We start from the raw sequence: 25,279 nt of genomic DNA, 5'->3' as shown, positions 1-25,279 counted from the left end.
AAAAGCTTTCCTGAAATCCAAGTATATGATATTAGAATTATTTTTTGCATCGAACTTCCTTGTGAACCACATCATAGTATCCAATCAAATTGGTCAGACAAGACTTCCTCTTAACAAACCCATGCTGTGTCTGCACTATAACTGTAGTCTTGTCTAGATGATCCTGCAATGCTTCTTTAACCAGTGACTCCATTATTTTCTCCATAAAAGAAGTTAAACTAACAGGTGTGTAATTACTCGTGTCACCCTTTGTGAATTGGAGATACATTTGCACATCTCCAGTCTGTGGGGACAGGGCCATGCCAGTCTATATAGCCACCCTGGTGCAAACTTCTTATTGCCCCCCTCCCCCCCACACACATTCATTTTTCTTATATAAATTTGTTTGGGGGAATTTAAAAAATATATATTTCCGAAATAACATATAATTTTAATTTTTAAACACAAAACATATTATGATACACGAAGTAAATATGTTAAAAATAAAATAACCAAAAATACCTTAATTTGCTTTGGCTGCAGATAATAAAAGTTTCAGAGAGAGATTTGAAACTTTGTTTTTTAATATTGCCCACCATTTAGTACTACTAGAAAAAAAAAAAATAAAGTTCTTGTATAATTCCAAAAAAATCAATTGTCTCAATAGATATTTTTGCCGCATCATTCACCACTAAATTCAAAGTATGTGCCGCTCGAGGTACAAAAAGGCTGGGGGTTTATATCTAAAATTTTTTCCTGAAGACTGTTATGGTTTCCTTTCATATTGGCCCTGTTTGTGTAGCCTTGCCCACCCGTATTTTGAATATGAATGTTATATTTTTCCAAAAATTCTAAAATTAATGTAGTTAGCCCACTACCAGTCATATTTTGAATTTCATAGAAACCTAAAAAATGTTCCCTAATTTCAGTTGTTTGTGTTTCATCATTATAAATTACAAATCTTAAAATAATTGTCAATTGTTTTTCTTGAATATTCAGCTGTCTTGTTAAATGTTGTCAGTCTTTGAATCCACTGTTTACAAGTGGAACTGAAACAGTACTATTTAAAAATAATTTACAATTATAACAAAAGACAGCATTTTGCAAAATCGTATATAGTAACCAATTACGCAAAATTGATTCACCGTTTTGTAAATTTTTAGTGTTATATTCAATAGAAAAGTTTCTTCTGTTATTATCTTTATCTTTTGGAAAATCAAATTTTTTTAATTGTTTTGTTTTCAACAAACATCATTCTTCTTCTATTACTTAAAATTTGTGAAATTTGTGGCCATTACCGGGATCACTAAGTGAAATTAGTTGATCTTGTATACCACTATTGTGATCTTCACTTTCCTCTTCATCAGAATTTGCTTCATTTGCACCTAGTGTGTCTTGCTGAATTGGAATGTCAACAACTTGGATTCACGTGTTTCAGGTTCTTCATCAATAGTAGTAAAGCTAGAGGAAATCAAAGTCGATAGACCTGGCTGTGGCTGGATATCCAGAAACCTGGTAATTGAACTTGTTGCTTTTTTTTATTTTTGGTCAATTTTCATTATTCTTTCTTTTTCTGAATTCATAACCAGAGAGTCGTTTTCTTCTTCAGCTATCTGAGAAATATTGAAAACAGAAGTTTTCAATATAAAATTCATTATTTGTTGATATAAAATACGAAAAAACACATTCTTCGATACATTGAACTTTTAGTCGTTTTTGGTTTAGGCTGTCTCTTTTAGTGTTTACAGAACATTGATCTTTACTGACCCTTAGTCTCTGCCGTCCCTTATTCATTGCCACCCTGGTGCTGTACACCACTTGCACCACTGGGTTGGCACAGCTCTGCGTGGGGACTTCCCCCTGAGTCCAATTACTTCCTTTGCTGCCTCCTTTAATATAACTATATAGATCCCATCCACCCCAGTTGCCTTTCTTATGTTTAACTTCAACAATTTCTCCTCCATTTTCCTCTCAGTTATTACAAAATCATTTTGCTCCCTGTTAGAGTTTAATAAGCTTCTGTTCTCCACTTCCCTACAGAATTCCTCATGTGTGAATGTAGATGAAAAATACTCATTCAGTTTGTCAGCTCTCTGAGCAGGATCATCAAGAATTGATACATTAATATGAAATGGATGGCAAAGGTAAAGAAAGCCTGCACAAGAAGCATGCAAAAGTTTGACGAAATTTATCGATAAAAGTACTTTGCCGTAATGGCATTTGTATTGTTGCTCGCTCAGTAAACATACAGTGGGTGTTATCGGTCAGGATTAGAAATTGAATTCCATGGGAGATTGAAACCTTCCCAAAGTGGAGGGGTAACCTGAACTTTTCTCTTTAGAATCACTGGTGGACTAGTGGATAAATTGTTTATTAAGAAAAAAAAAAGGCAAAGAAAGCCCACACAAGAAGCACTGCAAACTTTGAAAAAGTTTACCAGTGAAACTACGTTACGAACATATTTTTCGACACCAGAACTTTCAATATGCCTCTGTTGGTGATTCAGTTAGTTAATTCAATTAGTGATTCTAAAGAAAAAAGGTCAGGTTACCCCCCCTCCACTTCAGAAGGGTTTTAATCTTCCGTGGAATTCAACTTCTACTCCAGACCGATAAAACCCACCGTCTGTTTACCGAGCGAGCAACAATACAAATGCCGTTACGGCAAAGCACTTTTACTGGTAAATTTCATCGAACTTTTGCATGCTTCTCGTGCAGGCTTTCTTTACCTTAGCCAAATGGACCAATCTCATTCATTCCCTTCCATTTAGAGTTTATATAAGTAAAGAAGTCTTTGTTGTTTTTCTTTGCATCCTTTCGTAAAGATTTCTCATAATCTGCCTTTGTTTGCCTAACCTCCTTTATGATTTGATTACAGACTAGCTTATATTTACCATAGGCCTCTGTGTTCCCTTAATTTATATGTATCCCATGCATTTTTTTTCTCTGCCACAAGTCTCATTAGTTCATCTGACATCCATTTGAGCCTAAACTTTGAACAGTATTTCTTAGTTGGTATTAAAAGCCTAGTAGCTTCCATGATTAATTCCTTGAATGCTTCCCATTTAGAATTTGCATTTGGTACCGTCATCAGTTGGTCCCACTTTATAGAATTTAAAAAAATTGTGTGAGACCACTGTAGTCACATTTACGAATGTAGTCACATTTACCCTTCCTTTTACTCCTGATGGTTGGTAGTTACGTCTTTGAGGAAATCCCACGTGAACACATTGTGATCACTGCCACCTAGTGGTTCCTTTATCTGCAGATTCTTAATGCATGAAGAATTACTGCTGAAATTCAGATCAAGAGTATTACTCCCTCTGGTTACCTCTCACACATGCTGATGTAGAACACAATCATCAAATAAATCCAGAAAGTTGTGCTAGTGTGGGAGTGATCAACTCAAAAGTTCCAGTCAATATCTGGGAAGTTAAAATCCCCCATTATAAGGCATTCTAATTTACTGACCCACACTATTTCTCTGTATAGTTATTATTATTATTATTATTGCTCTTATATGGGATACACTTAAATGGAAATGGTGCAAGAATATTTGCTGATGCTATCGAGGCAGTGTTAGGTGGGTTGGAAAACTGCTAGTTTGGGGGGATACAAGGACTAATAGATTAACAGTACCCATTTGCACTGCTTCTATTGAAATGAGCAGCAGCCTGGAAAACAAGATGCAGTTTATTTCAGAGACTACTGGGAGTCATTGCGGTACAAGTAAACACATGGGTTGTGTTAGGGCAGCTAAGAATAGGAACAGGTGCATGTATACTTGCATATACACCAATGCTAGGAGTTTGGTAAATAAATTTGATGAATTTGAGGTAGTGCTCAAAACATCAAAGGCAGATATTGTTGGGATATCAGAGACGTGGTGTCACACAAATATAAGGAATGCAGAACTGAAATTTGGGGAGTACAATGTGAACAGGAAGGATAGACAGGATAGGAAGGGAGGAGGGGTTATGCCATTAGTTAAGAAACACATAAAAGTCCAAGGAAGTGAAGCCAGTCGATATAGCTGGATAGTGCAGTGTCGAATCAGTTTGGTGTGACATAAACATTGGGAGATTGAGAGTAGGAGTGTGTTATAGGCCTAATGACTCTGATGAGTATAATAAGAAACTGTACAGGGAAATAGAGTGGACCAGTAAATCAGAGAGTCTTATAATGGGGGATTTTAATTTCCCAGATATTGACTGGAATTTGGGGGCTGGTCACTCACACACTAGCAAGGCTTTTGTGGATTAATTGGATGATTGTTTTCTACATCAGCATGTTCGGGAGGTAACTAGAGGGGGTAATACTCTTGATCTGATTATCAGTAGTGATTCTTCAAGCATTAGGAATCTGCAGATAAAGGAACCACTAGGTGGTAGTGATCACAGTGTGCTGAAGTGGGATTTACTCAAAGAGATAACTACCATTAGGGGTAAAGGAAAGGGTTTTTGCTTTTGTAAAGGCGACTACGGTGGTCTGAGACAGTATTTAAATTTTATACGGTGGCACCAACTGATGATGTTACCAACATCACATTCAAAATGGGAAGTATTCAAAGAATTTATCTTGGAAGCTACTAGGTTTTACATACCAACTAAGAAATATTGTTCATGGTGTAGGCCTAAATGGATGTCAGATGAACTAATGAGACATTAGGCAGAGAAGAAAAATGTATGGGATACATATAAATTAATGGGTGACATGGAAGCCTATGATAGATATAAGCTAGATATGGTAGATATGGTCTGTAACCAAGTCACAAAGGAGATTAAGCAGGCAAAGGCAGATTATGAGAAATCCTTGGCAAAGGATGCAAAGAAAAACAACAAAGAGTTCTTTACCTATGTAAACTCTAGAAGGAAAGGGATGAATCAGATTGGTCCTCTGGATATTGATTGTTCAACTGTTGATGATCCTGCTCAGGTGGCTAACAAACTAAATGAGTATTTTGCAACTACATTCACCCATGAGGAGTTATTCAGGGAGGGGGAATGCCAGAGGTGAGTTAAACTCTGGCAGTGAACTAGATGATTTTGTAATAACTGAGAAGAAAGTGAAGGAGAAATTGTTGAAGATAAACATAAAAAAGGCACTCAGGGTGGATGGGATCTATCCAGTTATATTAAAGGAGGCAACAAAGGAAGTAAGCAAATCCATAGCCATAATTATGAGAGCTTCTTTGGACTCAGGGGAGGTATCCATGGACTGGAGATGTACAAATGTGACCCCATTTCACAAAGGAGGATCAAAGGGCGACACAAGTAATTATAGACCTGTTAGTTTAACTTCTGTTCCAGGAAAATTAATGGAGGCACTGGTTAAAGAAGCACTGCAGGATCATCTAGACAAGACTTCAGTTATAGCTCGGACACAGCATGGGTTTTGTTAAGGGAAAGTTTTGCCTGACTAATTTGATTGGATACTATGATGTGGTCACAAAGGAACTGGATGCAGGGAATAACTTTGATATCATATATTTGGATCTTAGAAAGGCTTTTGATACTGTTGCATATGGAAGACTGCTGAACAAATTGGAGCAGTGTGGCATTGGAGGCAAATTGCTGCTATGGATAAAGGGATGGTTGAGTGGGAGAAGACAGAGAGTGGTAATCAATGGTCACTGTTCATTGTGGACTAATGTTATTAGTGGTGTTGGGCCAATGGTTGTTTTTGATATTTATCAGTGATATTGATGAAGGTATATCAAGCTTAATGTCAAAGGTTGGTAGGGTTGTTAATATTAGTAACGGCAGTATGCTGCTTCAACAGGATCTGGAAAAGTTTGGTATATGGGCTGAGAAGTGGCAACTGAAGTTTAACATTGACAAATGCAAAGTACTGCATATGTTAGCAGTAACACCAGAGAAATGTACAAACTGGTAGTGTTACACTCAGGGTAGTAGAGAATGAGAGTCCCGGGGCTAATTGTGCAATCAGATATGAAGGTTTCTGAGCTGTGCAGAGAGGCTGCCAGAGTAGGTCATGGGATTTTGTCAGTGATATATATATAGGAATTTTGCAAGCAGGGAGGAGGAAGTGATTATCCCCCTTGTATAAGGCAATGGTCAGACCACACCTTGAGTACTGCGTACAGGTCCGAAAGCCTCATTTTAGGAAGAATGTAGAGTTGCTAGAACAAGTACAGAAAAGAACAACAAGACTGGTTAAGGTAACAAAGGGGTGCTCTTATGAAGAAAGGCTTAAGTTCTGCAAATTGCAGCTTCTGGAGACTAGGCGCCTGTAAGGCAATTTGATTGAGGTGTATAAATCCTGGAATGGATTGAGCAGGCTCAATGCTGATAGGATTCTTCCTCTTGCTTAGATTACAAACCTGAGGGGGTATAGATGCAAACTGAGGAAAGACAGTTGTAGAATAGATGTGTGGAAGTTTGCATTTAGCCAGCAGGTAGTTGATTGCTATAACAAACTTCCATCTGTTATTGTTGTTGTGGAAGTTGATAGCTTAAATAAATTAATTAAAGAAGAACTGAACAAATGTTTGGAGCAAATGGATGGGTGAAATGGGAAGTTTTTTTTTTTTTTGTGTGATGCTGTATAAGCTTGTTTTATTGCATCATATGCATCTTCTAATGCTAAAAGTAGTAATTTTTAACTGTTTTTACATGGGACATGGGAAAGTATACTTCATAATTTCCTGCATGAAGGTATATAAAAAAAAAATTTTAAAGTTTTTTTTTTTTTTTTTTGTTGAAGTGATATTCTCTTTCTTTCAGAAAGAAATTCATAATACACTGTATTCCAGGAATTTCATGAAACCTGTTGGACAGGGTTTAACCTTGTCTCTATAACAGTGAGAATGTTTAAGTAACACATGTTTAAGTGTTTCACAGAACTTAACGATATCGCTCCACCCACTGCCATCTATCTTTAATTTTTTTTATCTTTAGATTTGTTTACATCAGAGTTTTATATTTATGTTTTATTGAAATTTAGGCAATCAAAAATGCCTTAAATATGCTTTTGTTGTACATCAGTAGCATTTATATAATATATATATACTGTATATATGCTCCTATCTTTCAGATATCTCATGTATGCAGCACTGACTGGTTTTATTACAAGAATGATAATTGCAGATTTTTACTAAACTGATGATGCTGTCCAAGTTTGCAATATGATTTCTTTGCTATCTGTTATAGTTATGTAGTTAGGTTGCTAACTTTTTTCAGGGAATGCCGCTAAGAGCATTACAGGCTAGTGTATCAAATAGCTCACAGGCCTTTTCCCAGTGGAATATAATCATTAGCTTGGGTTCCAGTGCACTGTTTCTTTATTGACCTTGAGGTAATTTTTCTCTTTTCATTTTGGCCCCCCTTAACTCAGGGTTCTAAGGCAGTTGCACAAGATCACAAAGTCACCTGCATCATGGGTATCTGAAATTCCTCCGTGGGTAGAACTTTACATGCCACACTTTTGTCTATACAAAAACACCTTTTGTCTTATAATTATATAATATATATTTTTTATTTTCAGTCTGTTTACCCTCATGAGTTGTCTGAATGGATGTTAAGAGATTTATTGGTAGTAAGAGCAATAAAAAATTATGTTTCAACCAAAGTTTTACTGATTCAGCTTAAAGTAACCAAGAACTTGTATATATTAAAGTTGATGATAAAATTTGTTTACAACAAGCCAAAGGTATGTATCTTTATTTACCACAATAATTTATTCAATTTGTTGTCTCAAGTGAATAATAAATGCTAGTTTTATATCTATATTTAAATTATTATTCATGCTGTTTATAATTAAAAATAATAATTTTTTTGAATAAGGATAGCAAGTAGACAGCACATCATTCCTTCGAATTTCAGTTAATTAATTTCTTTCCCTACATATAATCCACAATTAATATGATTGATGTCTTTTGAGGTTATGATGGGTATCATGACGAGATCTAATCTTTCTTACATTTCAAGTGTACTGCTCTAAAACAGTGTTCACAGGCTAGAAGCTACATAGTCCACCAGAATGAATCTGTTGGTAACTCTTTAGGAGGCATCTGGACCATGGAGCTGGGTATAACCCCAGGGGCTCACATCTGGTGAAAATGGGCTTGGCAAACCCAGGGTCCTGATCTGGATATCATCATTCTTCTCTTTCTTCGTTATTCCTTTCTGCTTCTGACTCTCTCTCTTACTCGCTCTGGGTAACTTGGGAATTGTTTTTTTGGCTGGTGCAGCATAAGCCTCAGGCTTCCTTGCACAATATGGCTAATAATAATAATAATATTCTTTCCATATATATATATACCGTCTCCAAAATTTTGTTTCATACATTATGCTCTCCCCACCTTTTCTTATTATTGAATACACCATGAATAGTCTAGCTAATATAACAAACTTATTTTCAAAAAGATCTAAACCTTCCAAACACTTCCTCCTTCATTTCACAAATAAACATTGTCTCAGTTCCAATTTCAGTGATGTACATTTCCACTTACAGTCTTCCAAGCCTCACAAATATATATGGTCTCAGTTCCAATCTCAGTGAAGTCCTTTTTTCACTTACAGTTTGCCATGCCCCACTTACATTTTCTGACAGACCACCAATTATCAGGTAATTCAACTACTGCTCATCTTGTTGTCCTAATTATTTGCCGTATAATTCCTTTCACTTCAAAGGTGGTCAGTGTTCTCCCCAGAAAATTTTGCCAGCTGGGTGGCATTATGAAGTAGCCGGGTGGGGAAGTGTAATACTTCACAATATTATAAAATTTTCTGTTCTTTATAAATGTTACTTAAGTGATCCGGAGCAAAATTTAATTGCATAATTTAACATTACAGGCAACTCTTGGTTTATGAACGAGTTCCATTCCAAGATGTTCATTATACGTTTTGTTCGTTATGTATATCTTGCATTCTTGAGCTTTTATGATATGTATCGTATACATTAGCAGCCATTTTAAAGCATTAAAACCACGTACTAAACATTAAATGGTCTATATAATACATTTTATTATAATGTATGTATGTATGTATGTATATATATATATATATATATATACTGTACATGCATATGTATTCAACTTTTACTCATCAATATCTTCATCAGAGTTCAACATTCTACATGTGTGGCATGTAAACCAACGTTTTTTTTACTGGCTAGATTAGTTTATTACCCAAGAACAGTTCAATATAATTATATAATAATTTTCTGATAATTATTGTAATAATTAAAAGTTTTACAATAACTTTTAAAAGTTTATTTATTTAAATGTTACAGTTATGTTCACTATACATTTGGCATTTTGTTCTATAAGGAACTCTATCTGTTGGTGACTTTAAGAAATTTTGAATGAATTGTGACGTTCATTATAGCGAATGTTCGTAAACTGAGAGTTGCCTATATATTGATTTAATGATAATTTGTGCAACAAACATTGAAAAATTTTAATATTGGCTAGTGTTATATTTTTAACTGAAAAATGAAAATTCTAACACATACATAAACACACTAAATTTAACAAATAAGATACTTTTTATTTAAAAAATAGAACGTTTTAATAACAAATTAAAAATTTTTTTATTAGAATTCGATGTAAATATTTAATAGTGAAAAATGTTTAAATCCTTATAGTGATTTTAACTCAAGATTAACATTTTATATATTAATTCTTCTCTTCTTCTTAGCGTCCCAGTTGTTTGCAGCTTTTTTATAATCAAATATTTTTATAATAGAGTTCCTTATATATATAATCTATAAGGAACTCTATCTGTTGGTGACTTTAAGAAATTTTGAATGAATTATGACGTTCATTATAGCGAATGTTCGTAAATCGAACATTCATAAACCGAGAGTTGCCTGTATATTGATTTAATGATAATTTGTGCAACAAACATTGAAAAATTTTAATATTGGTTAGTGTTATATCTTCTAGTGAAATCAGCATCAGATTATTTAGTGTACTCTGCTTCATGCAATTCCTTAAACAGGTTTTAATTCGTTTTAGAGTGGAAAATCCTCTTTCAAATTCATCTGTGCCTACAGGTATAGCCAGACCAATGGAAGCTAGTTTTTCTAAATTTGGGAAAGATATTTTGAGCTCAGGTGTTGTTGAAAATTTAAGCTTTATTTGTTTCATCTCTAGATTTTTGATTAAATAAATAATTTTGATGCCAACTGCCCATTCTAGTTTACTATTTTCATAGTTTAAAATTACAGGACTTCCATTTTTAGAATAATGCTCAAAAAGAATTGCAGAAGCCTCATTTTGATCATGGCTTTCTGGATTGAAAATTATTGAAAAACACGAAATGATTGGCATATCTGGAAATCTTGCTTCTAGGTGGGTAATAACTGTGTCTATGTATTTATCATGGATTATAGTCTTAAAAGCAATAGCATTAGCATCTGAACAATCAATAGAAAGGTCTGAATATTCATCTGCAAGATATAGATGGAAACTTTTAAAATGATTAGCAGGCTTGTCTTTCAATTCCATAATTCTTAGTTTTTGTGGCTTCTAAGATCGGGTCTATTTCTGTTAAATTAACATCTTGTGTTTGCGAAACTTGAGACAATTTAGGTAGCACATCTGAAATTATCATAAGTGAAACTACAAAATTGTATATTCTCATATATCTGCTTAAACCTTCAGCTGTGATGTCATTTCATTCGGTGGCTTCTCTTTCGAGTGCAGCAATGACACTCACGAAGGATTCTCTTAAAGACTGTATAGCAAAGTCAACAGACAGCCACCTAGTGTCACTAGCCATTTTAAGTTTAATCTGAGGAATGTTTAGTATATTTTGGATTTTAGTTAAACCAGCCATCCTAATGGATGAATTTTGGAAGAAGAAAAACAGTTGTCTTAAGATATCATTGAATTTTGCAAAATAAGGCAGCCTCAGCAGCCTCTTGGCACTAGCAAGAGCCAGGAAATGGTTTTTACAATGGCAGTTGACTATGAGTCCATCTGTTTCATCTTTTAATAGTTTTGCTACTCCTTTGTATTTCCCAATCATGACTGCTGCTCCATCAGATGCTAGTTAATTCAACTACTGCTCATCTCATTTGTTAGAAGTTTTCTAACAAATGAGAAGTTAGAAATGTTGTAATATTTTTCTGCTTTGTCATCAGTGATATTACAAGTTGATATAAAACTAACACTAATCTCTTTTTTAAGTTGACAAACATATTTAATGTATATAATAAGCTGCTTCAAAACTGAGATGTCTGTCGTTTCATCACAAAGAACACTGAAATAATCTGCCGAATGCACATTTTTTAGTATTTCACGGTCAAATTTCTGAAGCTAAAATGTCAAGCAATTCTTGCATTATTCTTTCTGAAGTGTAATGTGCATTCTTTCCAATATCAAGATGGTTTAAGTATGTACAACCCATAACCTTACAGTACTCAAGCAATTTTTCATACAATGTAGTGTGTGGTAGTTCACATTTTGCCAACCAATATATAGATATTAAAGCTCCCACAAAGGCATCTGTCCTGCAAGTTATTCAAAACTGAAATTGATCGTTCAATTTGTCCTACCCAGATTCTTGAAGTACACGTTCTTGAATTATATCTGAACAGGAATCAGTGTGTAACTTTCTTTGTTCATGGTCAATTAAACTTTCTTTTCGAAGTCTTTTTCACATTAAATTAAATGTTTGAAATCAGTCACTGTTTAAACCTGATAAACACTGTTTAGAAGCACATTTTTCATTTGAAACAGACTGTTTTTCATGAGATAGAGCAGCAATGTCCTTGTCAGAAATTGCTGGCTGTGTTGTTGTTTTCGTAATTTAATTTTTCTTAAAGAAACTTAAGAGTGTTGTTTTCTGATTTAACTTCTTACTCATTATGGGTTCTTATTTTGTTTTATTTTATTGCAATATATATTATTATATTTGAGTACCTGTATGGAGACCAAGACAAACAACACATCTGACAGTTCACAGAATTTAATGTGGTGTACTAGGTTGCAGAATTATAATACTCAGCTTGCCGTAGAAATGGCTACAGAGTGAATGAGTTGATACATTGAGTCGACTCAGAAAGTTTCTGAAAGATTTGAATAACAAAAGTGAATCTGAGTTGACTCAGGGAATTGCAGAATTCAACCAACATATCGACGCCGTCAACCAACTGGCATCTGATAGTTCAAATAAAGCACACAACAATATTCTCGGTAATCTGGATTTGCAGCATCAAATTACGTGATGGGGGGCATGACGTCAGCACTATGGTCGAATAGCGTATAGAGTGTTCATGTCTAATGGCACCAGGGATTTCCCCCATCTCCACATTGCTTTCATTGTAGGTGTAACAGTTCACTGTAAAGGCCAGAGATTTAAAAGTGTATGGATTTTGTAAGTGTAGTGTTATGTATTGTTGTTCTTCTGGCTATTTAGCTGCCAGATCCCTGCTGGAGCCCAATGTTGCCCACACTGTGCCTCATGGAGGCAGACCAGGTACTCAGTAATTTTAAGTTTTTACTCTGGCAGATCCTGTCACCTAATTTCCTGAGATTTCAGAGGCTAGGACCTAAAAAAAAAAAAAAAAAAAAAAATATATATATATATATATAATAATAATAATTTAATATTATTAGGAAGTAGTCACTGAAAGGTTAGCCCGATAGGGGTTTTCATATGCAGTTGAAATTTTGACATTGTGTGGGGGCATTCGCTGATGTTTAGGCAGTGGAGGGGGGGAGACTGAAGGCTGGGGGAAAAGTCAGAAGTATGGATTCAATAGGGAAGGTGATCCCAGGTCACCTTCCCCAGATAAGGAGGGGGTGGTAAGAAGGAGAAGAGACAGGACAGTCACCCCCCCCCATTTGGCGGGGGTTAAGGGAGAAGAGTGGGCCAGGAAAGGGAGCTGGCTCAGATCGTCAATAAGGCATAAATGCAGTGTGATTACATTTAGTCAGTTTAGTTGATTGTCGTATCTGGGACAGTGTTCTGACTGTGGTTTCTTAGTGTCTAATCCTTGTATTGGTCATTCATGGGACAAAATTCCTGTCCAAGAGAAATTAGTCTGATTAGCTGGGTGCATGCTTTTTGGTTGTCTTGTTATTCATGTGCAGGGCACCAACAGGTTTTGATTGATTCCAGTGGTCCTGACTGTGAAGTTGCTATCCTTCCTTCATCTGTCTACTTATTAAGGGTATTGTTGCATCTTTGATCCTGTTCTTTCATCTTGGAGGGGTAAGCATCATCATTACTAACATACACTACTTGTACAATGCGTTACCTGAGCAACAGCTCATCCAAGCTTAAATCTTTAATCTATAATTTCATCCTTCATTGATCCTTTGCCGTGCTCCCCCCATTTTCTAAATTTATAATTCTTTCATAATTTTTTTTTTCTTTTCTTCTTCATTAATTTTTCCTTTCCTTTCCCTTCTTTTTTTTCCCCTTTTTTTTTGCTCTCGCTTCCCCCCTCCTTTTTTTTACGAACTGTAAACTCACATAAAACTTTAAACTTTCAACTGAACAATTGCTAATATATATAAAAACTCAGTGCAAAAATAACTTTGATATACAAAGCTTAAAATATAAATAAAGATAAATTAGCTAAAAAAAATGTAAATAAAAATAGCATCAGTGCAAATTACCATATTTCCCCATGTATAAGATGCACTTTAATTTTGGGGGACCGAAATTTTAAAAAAAATGTATTACATAAAGTTATTGAACTCAAGTTTTATTCATCACAAAATTCATACAACTCCTCATCACTTGAATTCAGCACTGTATGAAAATCTTTTCTGAGCCATTTCTGGGCAAAACGTGGCAAAACGTAACCTAATATACCGGTGACAAGTGCAAAACAATGAGTGCAATTACAACAAGTGCGAAAAAGCGGGAAATGCAAGTAAAAAAATCTACAACCAAACCACTGTATAAGATGCACCCAGTTTTTAGACCCCAAATTTTTCGGAAAAAGGTGCGTCTTATACATGGGGAAATACGGTAAACTCTTAAAACTCTATTTACATATTTACCCTATATACAATCCATTAATTTCTCAATCTTATATTCCTTATTTCATTAATTCCCTTAGCATAATCCAGAAAGGCTTCATACCAAATTCTATTCTTAAATAAGTCACTGTGGGTGTATGAGTCAGAGCCTATCTTAGAGAAACATATTTCTCTGTTCTGTGTGTACCTTGCACGATTTTCCAACACATGATCCATATCTTCAATGTATCCACATATACACCTTGGATCATTTTCTATTCCCAGCTCCACCAACCTTTTCTTCATTGCCCAGTTACTATCGTATTGCCATCAGACCCAAGCCCGGCCATCTATCCATTTCTCTTGCTACCTTCACTCCAGGCAGGAAGGCATATGTGACACAGCCCTTGTCAGAATGGTTCCACCTTTCTTGCCAAATACTGTCTGTTTCTTGTTGCAATCATTTTCTCTCTCTCTTTAGATCCTGCTCCCCATATACCTTATTTTCCTCAATACAAGATTTAATCCCTAATATTTCTATCCTCTTATTTTTCTTGATTGAATGCTCCATTACTTGTTTAATTGCAACCAAATCAATTGGTTCTTTTCCTGATACCACTTGTAATGCATCATTTGAAACCATTCTACACGAATGCTTCACAGCCAAAAGGGCAAATCTCTGAGCAGAAATTAGACTCCTTTTAATGTGACTGTTAGTCACCCGTGCCCCCATGCCCCACATGCATAAGTCACAATGGACACAAAGATACACTTATAGAGGAGATCCAGAGATTTTCTTTTCACCCTCCATTCTACTCTACTAATCTTCCTTATTTTAGAGTATATAGCCCACACTTTTTCTTTTAACTTCTGCATGTGAGGCAAAAAGGACATTTTCTCATCCACATGTTTTTTTTTTTTTTTTTTTTTGGTAGTTGTTGGCGCATCAGCTTCTGTGGCCATAATGCACCTCCCAAGGTTTTGCAGTACTTTGATCCAAGCCCGAGGCGGGATTCGAACCCGCAACCTTTGGGTTGCTAGGCAGGCACTTTACTCACCCGGCTAGCCCAGTTAGCACATCCACGTGTATTCTATGGTATTTGACTACGGGGCATATGCCACAGATGTTTCTAATATCTTCAAAGTGGGCCTTCTTCTTTTCACTCAACCTTCTTTGAGCACACCATTTTAGTCTTATCAGTAGATATCTCCATCTTATGGATTATTACCAATATTTCTAATTGCCCCACAGCTTTCTTCGATCTATCCTCTATTTCTCTTCTTGAATTAACTCTCACCATTATTAATAGGTCGTCTGCATAAGCCATTGGCTCACATCTGTCTCACTCCTGAGCCAGTAGCTCATCCATCACCACATTCCAGCTATACAGGCCAATAATGCAGGGCTCCTCTATCCACTTTTTGTGAGATTTTCCCATACCTTGTAACTACTGTTACACTCCTCTGATTAATATAAGACTTTAACACACCATAGTTCTGCCTAGAAATTTCATCTCTCTCTCAGCCTTGATAAAAAAACTCTGCCACCACCACATTCTGTCAAATTCCCCCTTAAAGTCAATAAATATACCAAGTATGAGGGTGGTTCAATAAAGAATCGCCCTTAACTAGCTGCAGAGGTACTAGCCTGTTAATTCTTGGCACAGGTTTTAGTCCTTCTCTACATAGCCACCATGCAGATTTACACATTTATCCCATTAATGGATGAGGCTACGGATACCGTTTTTGTAGAAGTGGTGAGGTTGGTCTTTGAACTATGACTCTGTTGCAGAAATGACTGTCTCGTTGTCAGGGAAGTGGGTCCCCCAAAGAAATGATTTGAGGGAAGGAAACAAGAAGTCCGATGATGCAAGATTGGGTGAGTAGGCTGAATGGGGCAGTATTTCATATCCACAAGTACCCACTTGTGTTGTTGCAATTTCAGAAATGTGAACTGGAGCATTGTCTTGAAGCATTCTCACACCTTTGGACAGCATGCCATGCCTACATCTTTTGATTTTTTCTCATAATTTTGTGAGTAAGTTAGCATAATAGGCACCTGTAATTATTCTACCTTTTGGCAGGTAATCAGTCATTGTTACACCTTTCTCATCCCAAATCACTGTCAGCAATACCTTTCCTGCCTGACGCTTGAACCCTTGTCTTCTTGGGGGTGAGGAACCATGATGTTGCCATTCCATGGACTGCTTTTTACTTTCAGAGTCGAAATGTATCCAAATTTCATCCTGAGTGATTAGACAAGAGAAAAAGTCTTCCTCATTTTTTTAGCACAGGGCTAACAACTCTTGTGATTTCTGTTGTCGATCAGCCTTCTGGAAACCAGTCAATAGTCGGGGAATCCATCTTGCACTCAATTTCAGTAAATGGAATTGGTCATGAAGGACTTTCAACGGAGCCCACACTAATCTTCACCTCCTGGGACAATTCATGCACAGATATCCAGCCATCTTCTATGATTAACGACTCCACTTTTCTGATCATGCTGTCATCAATGGCTGAATGGGGATGACCTGTAATGGACTCAGAATCTACCGATGTCCAATCATAGCTAAACTGTCAATGCCAGTTCTTCACAATGCCGTAGGATGGGGCTTCATCCTTATATACAGCAGTCATCTCCTCATGGATTTCTTTAGGAGATTTGCCCTTCAAGAACAGATACCGGATTACAGCTCTGCCTTCAACTTTGTCCATGATGCTACTTTGTCACACGTTCAGCTCTGTAAGAGAAAAACAAATTAAGACACAGGACTGCAATTTTACTCCTTTAGTACATGCTACACACAAAATATAATGACTCTGCATTATGTGGAAGTAGATGAGGGCGATTCTTCTTGAATCCCCTCATACATACTTTGGAGCCTCTTGAACATGTCACCATTTTATCAATGGCATTGTAGGTTGCGTCGTCTTCTAGTAGGTAGTACTCTTGGTTTTTAGGGTTGAAGCGGACTCATGTGATTAGGAGATCCCAAAGGTCTTCATACAACTCACACTCGTGCAGCAGGTGGTCCCAGGTTTCGAAGGAGCCACACGCACATGCTGGGTTATCTGTCAGTCCGAGGAGGTTTAGCTTATAGTGGATGGCTCCGTGTCCAGTGAGAAGGTAGGTGACATGAAGAACAGGGCAGAGCCATGACAGATATTTTGGTTATACCCGTTGCAAGTCCGGGAGGAATCTTTGGGTTACATCCTATTTGGCAGAGTTCATCCAGTGCTGTTGCTAGATTGTTGTTAAGTAGGTTTGCAGCCTGTCCTTGGCTTTACGATTGTTTGCTGGGTCTGTGGTGTGGTCCAGAAAGGTTGAAGCTTTACCACGCTTGAGCTGTTGAAGTATGCCAATGTGAGTCACCTCAAGATCAAGAGGGAGAGCACCCATAATCACTTGTAGTGCACAAGTGGAGACTGTGTTGCAGGCTCTGGTGAGGGTCAGTAAGACAGGTCTGTGTATGCTATCCAGACGTCTACAGTTTACCACGGTTGAGACTTTGTGGAACCAGGCACTGGAGGTGTATACAATTGCCAGGCTAATGGCTGCTTTGTAAAGGATCACTAGGGTGTGAGCCTTTTTAGGCCCCAGTCACGACATGTAACTCTTGTGAGCATGGCTAGCATAGTTCTTTATCTTAGCCTGTATGTATATTAGGTGTGGGGTGAAAGACAGGTTTCGATCCAGGATACCTCCCAGGTATTTTAATTCAGTGGTTAACTTGATTGTTCTATCGTGGATCCTTATTTGTGGCAGTCTGGTTGGGGTTAGGTTTTTATTTTTATTTTTTTGTTAGTTGTTGGCGCATAGGCTTCTGTGGCCATAATGCACCTCCCAAGGTTTTTGCAGTACTTTGATCCAAGCCCCAGGTGGGAATCGAACCCGCGACCTTCGGGTTGCCAGGCAGGCACTATACCCACCCGGCTAGTCCGGTCGGCTTGGGGTTAGGTAGCCCTTAAGTAAAATGGATTGAGTCCTGGTGGCTGATACGGTGAGTCGGTGCATTTCCATCAATTCTCACAGTGCAGTTAATTCTGCGTTCGTGTGAATTTCCAGTTGGGTTCTTGAATCTGCAGTTAAAGCCAGGGAGAGGTCGTACGCTCCCTAAGTCAAGGGACCAGAACTTGTCCAATACATAGTTCCACAGGAGGGGCCTAATACTGAGCCCTGGGAGCATTCTTGGTGTACTTGTTGTAAGGGGCCTGTACTAGGAACCATCTGTTCATTAGGTAGCTTTGTATGCAGACTTGACGGCAGTTAGTGCCCTGAGTCTTGCTAGGATGCTCGGCCACTAGAGGTCATCCAACACCCCCGCAAAGTCTATAGAGATGAGGAGAAAGTATTTTTGTCGGCAGCTCCACCATGTTAAGGATGGTTTATGGAAAAGTGCCCCCCCCCCCGCATTTTGCCTCGCACATTTCGCCCCCAGTAGATGAGTAGGCTACAGAAATGTAAATACTGTACAGTCAACTCTCGATAACTCGAATTTTTATTGAAGTCCCAGCCCCTTTAGTGGAGATTCCATGTTAAACTCTCTTGATTACTCGAACTGAAATTCCGATAACTCTTAACTTTTCCGAACAAATTTTCAAAATTACATTCGTGTACAAATTGTCACATAGCTTTTAAACTAATTTCTCCCCTTTTGTATGTCTTCAGGATTCTCTTTCCATTGTGAAAGGATTAACTGGAACTGTTAATCCTTTCACAATGGAAAGAATACATACTCGACCACGAGGGCAATAGTCACGTGGTTAGTGACGGACATGGGGGAGAGAAAACAGTGACTAACCTTATAGGAGTCTTTTCAGTAACAAGTGAATCTGATTTGTCTAAATTCAAACAATAAAAGTTCCTGCATGTGGCTCTCTTCACATTTCATGGCGCAGTCGACAGCGCACATTTACCGTTTTCGCCGCCTCCACAGAGAAGTAAGATACAGAGTGGACTCTTGCTGAATTTAAAAAACGTTCCACCTGCAAAGGGCATGTTTGGACAGAGGGTTTGGAAGGCCCAGTTGTGAAAGTCGTAACTAAACATAACCATGCAGCTCAAGCTGCAAGGTCGGAAGCATTGCAATTGATTGGTCAAATACGGCAACATGCAACAACCACGAACGAATGGCCACAGCAAATTGTTGCATCAGTTATTGCAGAGGCTTATGCCAATGTCACGGTATTACTTCCTAAAAAGGATTCACTTAAACGAACCATTCGTCATGTTCGATGCAACAATGGTACTCCTGCTTTACCGAGCAATCTCCAGGACCTAGTAATTCCACAAAATTATCAAGAAATTATTATCGATGGCAATGTACACAGTTTTTAATTATATTATAAATCAACAGGGATTACCTTTATTTTAGATATAGGAAGCTTCTTTTCCAACTCTCCTAGTCCAACTCACTAATAATTCTTGAGGATGGCGATATCAATGATTAATTGTGAGTTGCTCTATTCCTGTGAACATGACGCCCAAAAAGTTCTAGTCCGACTTAAGGAATGTAGAGAATAATCCCTCCCCCCATATCCAATTTTATTATACCCCTAAATTTAATTCTAACGTCCAGCTACAGGACCAAAAGAAATAATCAGTTCATATTTATTAAACAGTTTAGACCTTCAAAAATCTAATTTTATGCCAATCCATGTAATGGTTTCCTTGCTGCCAGAGGTATATGGTGTTTGAAGACAGAAGTCTGGAGTGCTCATTGTTGAGACCACACGGTCTGAACACTACAGTTCTGACAGTGGGGAAGATGTCCCACCTGTTTTGCAAAATTGATATCGCCATCCTCAAGAATTATTAGTGAGTTGGACTAGGAGAGTTGGAAAAGAAGCTTCCTATATCTAAAATAAAGGTAATCCCTGTTGATTTATAATATAATAGAATATAGGAATTATCAAACACTTAATAGCTCTCAATTATCAAATCTATTAAACAGTTTTTAATGTATGATTCTCAGGACGAACTGCTCCCGGGTCCCATGCTTATTTTTTCCACTAGTAACAATCTTCAGTTATTGGCGTGTAGCCAGGAGTGGTTTTCTCATGGAACAAGAAGTATGCTGCAATTTCTGCTAGAATCAGAAGAATAGTCCAAGATTTTTAAAATTGTAATGTGATTGATTACCTTAGAGGCATTGCATACAACTTCGAGTTTTAAACAATAATAATGTGCATTTATTCTATGATTGATTACCTTTACCTTTGATTGATTCATTCTATTAAAACAAAATAAATTAGAATTAATAAAAAAATAGGTGTATTATTTACATTTCTATAGCCTATTCATTATCTACTGGGGGCAAAATGTGTCCGGGGCGAAATGCGGTGGAGATATGTGCCAAGGGCAAAACTTTTCCGGATCCCGTTAAGGATACATTCCAGTGCGTCGAGGGTTGAGTTTCCCGTTTTAAAGCCAAATTGTTTGCTGCTAAGCTAGCTGTGAGGTAGTATGATTCAGTCCTCTGTTTGAGTAGCTGCTCCAATACTTTGCTGAGCGCAGACAGGAGGGCTATTGACCGATAGGCATCTGGCTCGTGCCATGGTTTTAATGGATCAATTTAATGTTTGCCACCTTCCAGTCCATACGGAACCAGCCTGAGTGAAGACAGTGGTTGTAAAGGTCCAGGAGCAGATTCGGGGTGTACTCAGCCACTTTCCTTACTAGTTGCAGCTCGAGCATATCTAGTCCTGGAGATTTTCTGTTTCTTATCTTATTAATGGCAATTTGAAGTTCTGCGTATGTGAAAGGCTTCTCTGTCCTGGGGGATTTGCCTGCATCTTTGGCCTGGCTAGCAGTTGCTGTTCGGGAGCGTTGTCTCCTTCAATCGATTTAAAAGTGGCATCTAGTATGTTGTTTATAGTGTTGTGCCAGTTGTTGGTCATGGCACCTGGGGGTAATGGTGGAGCAGGTTACCCCCCCTTCCCCCTACAACTTATTTGTGATTATCCGATAGATGATATTCCATCGGTCAGAGTTGCCCACTGTAGAGACCAGTTGCTCGAAGGACAGCTTCTGCCTGATCATCGCAGCATAGTGTTCCTAGCTTCCCTGTACTATGCCTGCATAGTTCCACCTTGGAGGGAGGGAGGGAGGGAGGGCAAGTCCAACTGGCTCTTTTGGGTGCCTCCGTAGCCAGGTAGGAAGGAGCAGCAGTGCGTAGCACAAGCTTCTTGATTAGACCGGGGTTCGAGCCCGTCACCACAAAATACAGAGGATGCGGAAAGGTCAGGGAATGACCACTGCATATTCCCGGAGCAATATGGCCTTAGTTGCTAATGCTCCTAAAAACTAAAAATACCATAACTTGCTCTTTTGAATGCATGTCTCTTCTGGTTCATTTCTCTTCTTAGCAGGTAGAGTTCTTGCGACCACCACGGGATGGCTCCCGGCCGAAGGGACGTCGAATAAAGTGTAAAGTGTGTTTAGGGTTAAACGGCGCCAGTTTCCCCCATATATGCGTAGTTTACATTGTGGGTGAACCAGTTGACTCGAAAAGCCAGAGATGATAAAAGTGTGTGGACTTTGTATATGTGTGATGCCTTGTACTGTTGTTTTCTGGTCCTTTAGCCACCAGACCTTTACCGAGGCCTGATGTTGCTCACTTTTATCCTGTGGAGGTAGACCAGCCCAGTAGTATAAAGTTCACTCTGGCAGGTCCTGCCACCTAATTTCCTGAGATTTTAGTGGCTAGGACCTAAAAAAAAAAAAAAAAAAAAAAATTATGATCGCATACAAGTAAAGGGAAGTGCTAGAAGTCCCAAATGTTCGGTGAAATTAATTTAGATTGGTGACTTTAGATTGTGTGGGGTGTGTTCACATTGCTGCCCGATAGAGTGGGGAGAAGGCTGAAGGCTTGGGGATACAGATAAAAATATTGAGCCGAAAGGGAAGGCAACTATAATTTACAGTGGGGCATGCCCATGCCCCATCAGAGAGAAGAGATGGGTTGGAGGAGGGGACAGCAAGCTATCCCATCCCCTTGCTAGCAAGACGTGAAACAGTGAGCCAGACAAGGGAGCTTGCTCAGGTCCCTAATGTGGCCTTGTGCAGGGGTAAGAGCAGACCAGACAGCAGGGGTTCAGGTCTGCACCATCCAGGAGAACTTGAGGTAATGTTGGTTTGGCCAAGAACAATCATGTTGATCATGTCTAGGCAGGTCCTGCTTGGTCTTTATAGGGAGTGTCACACCTGAGACCCAAGTCTCGTCCTTGGTTTATTGCTCAAGAACGATGAGGTTCAGTCACTTTCGTTGGGTACTAATCGTGAGGAAACATTCAGAGATCCATGGACATATTCAGTTTTCAGCATTGGTCCATTCATCATCCTTGTAGGTTGTGCAAAATGTCATATTTGGGAGTCACTCATGGGACCATTGTCCTGTCCATAGGTCAATGTTCTGGGAAGTGGAGTTTTGTCACTTCTCGGAAGAGTTCCAAATGGATTAAGCAATCAAACCTGATGTCTGGTTGGGATTCTCTGGAAAGTTGCATTTGACACGTCTATTCGAGGTTTGCAGGCAGAGGAATGGTCAATCGTCTGGCCTACAGGTTCTGGGCAAACTTGGTGAGTGCTATATATGAGGCTTCGTCTTCCAGTATGGTGCCTCCGTAGCGAGGTGAGAAGGAGCAGCAATGCGTAGCACACGCTTCTTGATTAGACCGGGGTTCGAGCCCATCACCACCAAATACGGAGGATGCGGAAAGGTCAGGGAATGACCACCGCATATTCCCGGACAGCATTAGCATTAGTAGAGGCATTTGATGCAAGAAAGCAAGCTTATGCAGCATCAGCCAAAAAAAAAAATAAAAATAAAAAAATAAAAAAATAAATAAAAAATAACCACTTCCACTTCACCCCTCTGTTCGTTCGAAATACCTGTCCAGCTGAGCCTTCAACTTATTTAGGCTATCAACTTCCATGACAAGGGATGGAAGTCTATTCCACCAACCAACCACCCGCTGGCTAAAGGCAAATTTCCTCACGTCTATCCTACATCTGTCTTTTCTCAATTTGAATTTATGCCCTCTCAGGTGATTATTCTGAGCAAAAGGAAGAATCCCATCAGCATTGAGCATGCTCAAACCATTCAAGGCTTTATACACCTCTATCAGATCACCTCGCTGGTGCCTAGTCTCCAGACACTGTAATTTGCAAACCTTAAGCCTTTCTTCGTAAGAGCACCCCTCTGTTCCATTCACTAATCTTGTTGCCCTTCTCTGTACTCGTTCTAGCATCTCTACATCCTTCTTGAAATGAGGCCTCCAGACCTGTATACAGTACTCTAGGTGTGGTTCTGACCTTATACAAGGGAATAATCACCTCCTTTTCCCTGCTAGAAAAATTCCTATATATCATCGACAATACACCATGAGCTACTCTTGCAGCCCGTCTGCACTGCTCAGAAAACTTCATATCTGCCTGCACAACCACCCCCAGGTCCCTTTCATTTTCTACCACTGTCAGTGTAGTACCACAGAGTTGATACATTGCTCTGGGGTTGCTGTTTCGTTTATATAGGACTTTACATTTGTCAATGTTAAACTTCATTTGCCACCTCTCAGCCCATCTGCTCAACCTTTCCAGATCCTGTTTCAGTAGCATAGTGTCAGTAGTGTCCTTGACAACCCTGCCAACCTTCGTATCGTCTGCAAACTTGGACATTAAGCTTGATATACCATCATCAATATCATCTATAAATACAGAAAACAATAATGGACCCAATACTGAACCCTGAGGGACTCCACTAATAACATTAGTCCACGATGAGCAGTGTCCATTGATTACCACTCTCTGTCTTCTCCCCCTCAACCACCCCTTTATCCGCCGACCGGGCTGGCCGGGTGGGTAAAGTGCCTGCCTGGCAACGCAAGGTCGAGGGTTCGAATCCTGCCTCGAGCTTGGATCAGAGTACTGCAAAAACCTTGGGAGGTGCATTATGGCCACAGAAGCCGATGCGCCAACAACTAACTAAAACAAACAAACAAACAAACAAAACCTCTTTATCCATAACAGCAATTTGCCTCCAATGCCACACTGCTCAGCCTTTTAAGATCCAAGTATATAATATCAAAGTTATTCTCTGCATCCTGTTCTTTTGTGACTGTATCATAGTATCCAATCAAATTGGTCAGGCAAGACTTCCCCTTAACAAAACCATGCTGTGTCTGAGCTATAATTGAAGTCTTGTCTAGATGATCCTGCAGTGCTTCTTTAACCAGTGCCTCCATTAATTTTCCGGGAACAGAAGTTAAACTAACAGGTCCATAATTACTTGTGTCGCCCTTTGATCCTCCTTTGTGAATTGGGGTCACATTTGCACATCTCCGGTCCTTGGGTACTTCCCCCGAGTCCAAGGAAGCTCTCATAATTATGGCTAAGGGTTTGCTTACTTCCTTTGCTGTCTCCTTTAATATAACTGGATAGATCCCATCCACCCCAGGTGCCTTTCTTGTATTTATATTCAACAATTTCTCCTCCACTTTACGCTCAGTTATTACAAGATTCTCTAGCTTACTGCCAGAGTTGAATACACCTCTGGCATTCCCCTCGCTGAATAACTCTTCATGTGTGAATGTCGATGCAAAATATTCATTTAGTTTGTTAGCTACCTGAGCAGGATCATCAACACTTAACCCATCAATATCAAGTGGACCAATCTGATTCATCCCCTTCCTTCTAGAGTTTACATAAGTAAAGAACTCTTTGCTGTTTTTCTTTGCATCCCTTGCCAAAGATTTCTCGTAATCTGCCTTCGCCTGCCTAACCTCCTTTGTAACTTGGTTACAGATCAACTTGTATCTATCATAGGCTTCTGTGTCACGTGTTAATTTGTATGTATCCCATGCATTTTTCTTCTCTGACATATGTCTCATTAGTTCATCTGACATCCACTTAGGCCTAAACCGTGAACAATATTTCTTAGTTGGTATGTAAAGCCTAGTAGCTTCCAAGATAAGTTCTTTGAATGCTTCCCATTTTGAATTTGCTGTTGGTAACATCATCAGTTGGTCCCACTGTATAGAATTTAAATACTGTCTCAGACCATCATAGTCGCCTTTATGAAAGCAATAACCCTTCCCTTTACTCCTGATGGTAGTTACCTCTTTGAGTAAATCCGACTTCAGCACACTGTGATCACTGCCACCTAGTGGTTCATTTACCTGCAGATTCTTAATGCATGAAGAATCACTACTGATAATCAAATCAAGAGTATTACTCCCTCTAGTTGCCTCCTAAACATGCTGATGTAGAAAACAATCATCCAATAAATCCACAAAAGCCTTGCTAGTGTGTGAGTGACCAGCCCCCAAATACCAGTCAATATCTGGGAAATTAAAA

General features: G+C 38.5%; 1 protein-coding gene across 2 annotated transcripts in view; it reads left to right on the top strand.

Annotated features, from left to right (window-relative positions):
- Window positions 1-7,616: 7,616 nt before the first annotated feature.
- Window positions 7,617-25,279, top strand: part of LOC150091367 (protein kinase C-like 3) — a 232,124-nt gene continuing 214,461 nt past the window's right edge. For both annotated transcript variants that reach the window (XM_090383488.1, XM_090383479.1), the window contains exon 1: window positions 7,617-7,649. In XM_090383488.1, the coding sequence (XP_090239614.1) occupies window positions 7,620-7,649 (30 nt within the window). In that variant the 5' untranslated portion in view covers window positions 7,617-7,619. The remainder of the gene's footprint in view (window positions 7,650-25,279) is intronic.

Source organism: Mastigoproctus giganteus, chromosome 1 (genome assembly GCF_048544385.1).
Source record: "Mastigoproctus giganteus isolate SK-2022 chromosome 1, ASM4854438v1, whole genome shotgun sequence".
NCBI classification, from domain to species: Eukaryota; Metazoa; Arthropoda; class Arachnida; order Uropygi; family Thelyphonidae; genus Mastigoproctus; species Mastigoproctus giganteus.
This window is presented reverse-complemented; position numbering and strand designations above follow the sequence as displayed.